This window comes from Penaeus vannamei, chromosome 36, assembly GCF_042767895.1.
Source record: "Penaeus vannamei isolate JL-2024 chromosome 36, ASM4276789v1, whole genome shotgun sequence".
NCBI classification, from domain to species: Eukaryota; Metazoa; Arthropoda; class Malacostraca; order Decapoda; family Penaeidae; genus Penaeus; species Penaeus vannamei.
Genome location: NC_091584.1, coordinates 7,642,843 through 7,647,842, shown reverse-complemented (window position 1 = coordinate 7,647,842; position 5,000 = coordinate 7,642,843). Strand labels below are relative to the sequence as shown.

Sequence of the window (5,000 nt, the reverse complement as noted above, 5' to 3'; positions counted from 1 at the left end):
CCAGGTCTAATAAGAAAGGAAATTGTGGTAGATCAATATGAAATCATAATAGAAGTCTATGTAGACGAATGAAAAAATACAATACATTATGATAATCTCGATGTCAATGATTATCATAAATCAATAATGTTAGTATCAAAATCAGTATCGTTTTTATTTGGTGTTGGTGATGATGGTGATGATGAAGATAATATTGATAGTGGTGGTGATGAGGATGATCCGGATAATATAATAGTAATGGTGTAATAATAAAGGTGATAATGATAAAATAATGCTAGTTAGAATCACTGATCTCGATAAAACTAGATCGAGTAACCTTTTGTTTTCCGGTGGCAAAAATTGAAGCCAAGATTGGCGACATCTTGGGAGGACCACATTGCGCACCACAGCTCTTTAATTGTGGCGATTAACGCTAAATCAGTCAATCAATCAGTATTCTTTGGGTCGGACCTCGCACACTTCTAACAAACCGGCCGATAGCCTGGACTAACTATACAATAATAATAATAATAATAATAATAACTATACAGTAATAATATTAATACGTATTATTATTATGATTATTATTATTACCAATATTTTTGTTATTGTTTTATTATCAAATATATGAATGCATTAATGAGCACATGGGAATGAAATATATATCATTCCAGTTGTAGAATACATGATTAATACATGATTAATGGGCCACTTGCACCCGAGTAGATTTGCATATCCTTTCGATGTCAGGAGGGACACCGAAAAAATAAATCGTGAAAATAAGGCGGCCAGATGCAAGGCACAAATTCAAGACATAACGAGATATCCATTAAATTGAGGTATGGCCGCGGCACACAGCTTGAGAACCACTGCTCTAGGGCCTCCTGCTGCTCCGAGATCCCCCACAGCTTAGCAGGGGACCGAAAGCTGCCTAGTTTCCATGGGAGGCCACTAGACACTGCTGAAGTATCGATGGTGGAGAGGTAATGAACCGGCAGGGGGAGGCTTATACATTACCTGATCCCCTTTTCGCGCTAGGCTGTCCGGCAGTGGCAGCTGAAAGCGAGAAGGCATGCAAATACGTAACACTACCTAGGTTACCACACCATTGTTTCACATCACACTGATAATGAAGCACCCACCCATGACCTCCACATAACGTGCTAAATGACATAATTGTTCGTTACATTGCTAAACTTAACTAGCATCCTTTGAAGAGGGATTATTTAGGTCGTGGTACGTACATTATGGGCGATGCGTGAGTGCAAAGTCAAACATATTATGCTCTTACTTTGCATTTGCAAAACCCACTTTTAAACTTCCAGGACATACAAAGGAATCTCGCCGAAAAGAAAAATAAATCGAATATTTTCGACTTTTTCATATCCCAGGCAGACCAGCCCCTTCTGTTGCGTAAACACGATCCATCTATTTTAAAAGTTACCACAGATACCAAATCGCCCTGCCTATAGCATACACGATCATAAAGTGTAGAATTTCTTCCCTCTACTCTAATAAGGCCGTGCCACACTAGCACCTTTTCCGCATTACTTTTCCGATGGCACCGCGGAAATCGTGGTCATTTTGGCTCGCGCAGTCACACTAGCGATGAGAACCACGGAAACAGTCCGACCAAAATTCAAAACACAGAAAGATGGATTCAACCCCCGTACAGGCTCTGGCGATGATGGACGTTATTCTGGCTATGTGGCGACGATTTAATGCGAAACAACGAATGTGTAATGCTAAATAAGGGCGTATTCTCGCTACTCTCATCTGGACACAAATGTAAACAAACAGGCGAGCAGCTAGTTACAAACTATTTGTTTTTATTAAATACAAGAGATTTTAAAATATTATTTACAGTTTAGACTGTCTTTTTGAATCGTTTTATATTATAAATACTCTTTTTTTTTACATTACTATAACGATTATCTAATATAGCTTATGATTTGAAAAAAAGACCACGGAAACTAGCCAGCGAAAACGATAATTATCGTTTGACTGGGATTTATCGCATTCACCCAAAATACAAGTGGTAGCGAGAAACAAACAAACAAACACGGAACCGTGAAAGAACCACGGAAATTGTGCTAGTGTGACGCCCCCTTTAAGTGTACTTTACAGACATAACCCCACTGCAAGGCGGTCTTCCCAAGATGGCCGCCTTCGGCTTCAGAAATGAAACAATAAATGCTTGATCCGGTTCTTTTGAGAGTGTATATTTCTTCTTGGGTTGGGGGATGTTCCTCGTAATCAACAGAAGGAAACACCAATCTTGAATCTAGTAGGTTCTATTCTCAGGAGTTACATGGGTCCTATGGTTGACCAGCGCCGAGAGACCGAAATTTGGCGGGAAACCCCGGTCATAGGCAATGTTGATAGTCACGTGATCAAGGAGAATGTTGCCACGTCATGTGCACTAAATATACAGAACAGGAACATCATACAAGGTTATACATTTACACATGGTAGACTGAAATGCAAGGTAAACGTATTGCAACAAATCATATGGAGGTTATGTACAATATATGAGTTCTCACTTATCTACAGAGATCAGTGGTTATTATTATAAAAATGAGTGGTAACGAAGATGATAAGAATACTGGTAATAATGGTAATCATTGTAACAATAATGATGACGATACTATTAATCAATATGATATTAATAACAATAATAATAATAATTATAATAATAATGCTAATAATGATAATGATAATAATAATGATAATAATAATAACAATAATCATAATCATAATAACAATAATAATCATAACAAAAAATATATGGTAATGAAGATCAGATAAAGAATAAGAGTAACAATAACAACAATTCACTCAAGGAATAAGTGATATAATGGAAAAAGACGAAAGGCTCCAAAACAGACATCACAAAATACTGAAATCCGACAACGTATAATCGAGATGATTTATTCCCAGGATGCGACCAGTATCACCTTCTCGAACTCCAACTTGATGTCCACGAAACTCCTACTAAGCTGTTTTGGCGGCCCGGCAAGTTCACGAGGAATTTGTCTTTGAATATCTCTACAGGCTGCGTGGCTAAATATGAAATCGCACAATCCTCTTCGCAATCTTGGTTTGATATTACGTTTCAGCGTGTGTCTGGTGGTAAGCCTACCCTTTTATCAAACGTGTATTTCCAGCGATGTCCTTCGCTTAACTTTCATTGTCACTGTAAATGGACTTTTGCTCAACAAAATATGTCGGACTTCTTTAAAATGAACTGCTTTCCTTCACCTTTCTTTCACCTCATCTACACATAAAACAAGTAATTTGTGATGGCTTTGTTGTAGGGAACCTCAGTGTTGTCAACAGCGCCCTTCTCAACATATCACAAACTTGCCAAGGGATTCAGAGACAAATCAGTCGAATTGAAGTGACAAGCCTGATTGATAGTTCAAGGACGCCAAGCTATTTCTCCTTCCACTGCGGGGATGGCCAAGGTTAGTGTTCTTTCACATTTTGCGAAGAGTTGGAGCCTTAAGGGAAGGAGTTATCAGCGTTATAGGAATGGTTGTATTAATAAAAGTTTTACTATCAAGAGGGTTTATGATGATAGGACCAACAATGGAATAGTTGTAACGGCAATAACTGTCAGGAGAATAACTTGTTTGGATAACACTGATGATAACTGTCGCAGATAGTTATTATGTTAGATTGAGGTTTCTGTAAGATGCCTATGTTTCAGTATGCACAAACAATAAGAAGTTATTATTATTATTATTTATTTATTTATTTATTTTTTGCGATATCGTCTCTATAGTTTAAACTACTACACATTGATTTTATCCGCTCGGGAGCTTGTTGATGAGATGTATCAGATTGGAAAATAAATAACATGACTGCGCCAAAAAAAAAATAATAATAATAATAATAATAATAAAAAATAAAAAATAAATAAAATAATGACAGCGTGAAGGAACCCTTACCAATACCTTTGGGGCCGGTGTGGGGGAGAGATCCTCTGAGGGCAAATACATGTATATAAGTATATGTACATGTGCGCACACGTACAATGATCATGGATTGCATGTAAGTATATGTATGTATGCACGCGTACAATCATCATGGACTTCCATATGAACTGGGGCGTTATTTTTTTATTTTTTATTATTATTATTTTTTTAAGCTGCAGGCGTGTCAAGTTTTTGAAATATGCACTATGCTTGGGGCATTTTAAGCTGTAACCAGAGATATATATTTGTAATTTAGGTAAACAAAAAAAAAAAAAGTGGGCGAAAGAACCTTGGGAGGTGCAGGGGGAGCTTGACCTTGAGGGGACAAACTGAGCTGTAGTGATAGATTTCGCTAAAAATATATTGATCACTCCAGGAGGTCATGCAATGTCGTGAAAATATCTTTTCTCGCCTCCAACTCTCCCATAGGCAATCGAAAAATATAGCTATGACCTCAAAGTGGCAACACCCATACCTGGTAAGACCTGCGAGGTAGCGGTATTTTGCCCTGCACTTTCTAAAGGTTGGGTTGCCCTATTGACGTCACTCGCCCCTTTGACCAATAGCATTAATTATTAACTAACAATGTGACGCACTCTCTGGTCGTCCAAATCAACCACAGTCCCTGAGAAAAGGGCGTTTATCTCGTGATATGAGGAGGATGCTTGCGCCCCACACTTGCCACATCTGCTGACAAATCTTTTTTCTGGCAAAAAAAAAAAAGAAAAGAAAAACAACCAATCCTAATCCAACTGAACCAAAAACAAGGGGGCCAGCCACAGAGCTATATATTAACAACTTTCATACCACAAAACCAGAAACCTATTTAAGTTCACTTTTTCTCAGCAACCACAAGGAGTTTCTTGGGCACGTTAGAAAGGTCTTGAGGTCCTGCATGGCTTAGGCTATGTGGCATTCCGGTAAGGGGTCCCTATAAATATTGAAGCATCAGTACATGGCTGCATGTTTATTTAGGGTGCTATGGAAACCTATCATAGAGTAAATTACTAAATTAGACGGTATGGTATGAAAATTTTCATA

At 38.0% G+C, this 5,000-nt stretch overlaps 1 protein-coding gene across 2 annotated transcripts in view; it reads left to right on the top strand.

Moving 5' to 3' along the window:
* The window catches only part of LOC113805971 (uncharacterized), an 18,584-nt gene that overhangs the window by 7,936 nt on the left and 5,648 nt on the right, over positions 1 to 5,000 (top strand). Inside the window, exons 4-5 of one of the 2 annotated variants that reach the window (XM_070114443.1) lie at positions 2,920 to 3,111; positions 3,297 to 3,446. In XM_070114443.1, the coding sequence (XP_069970544.1) occupies positions 2,920 to 3,111; positions 3,297 to 3,446 (342 nt within the window). The remainder of the gene's footprint in view (positions 1 to 2,919; positions 3,112 to 3,296; positions 3,447 to 5,000) is intronic. The other variant, XM_070114444.1, reaches the window with a different exon arrangement.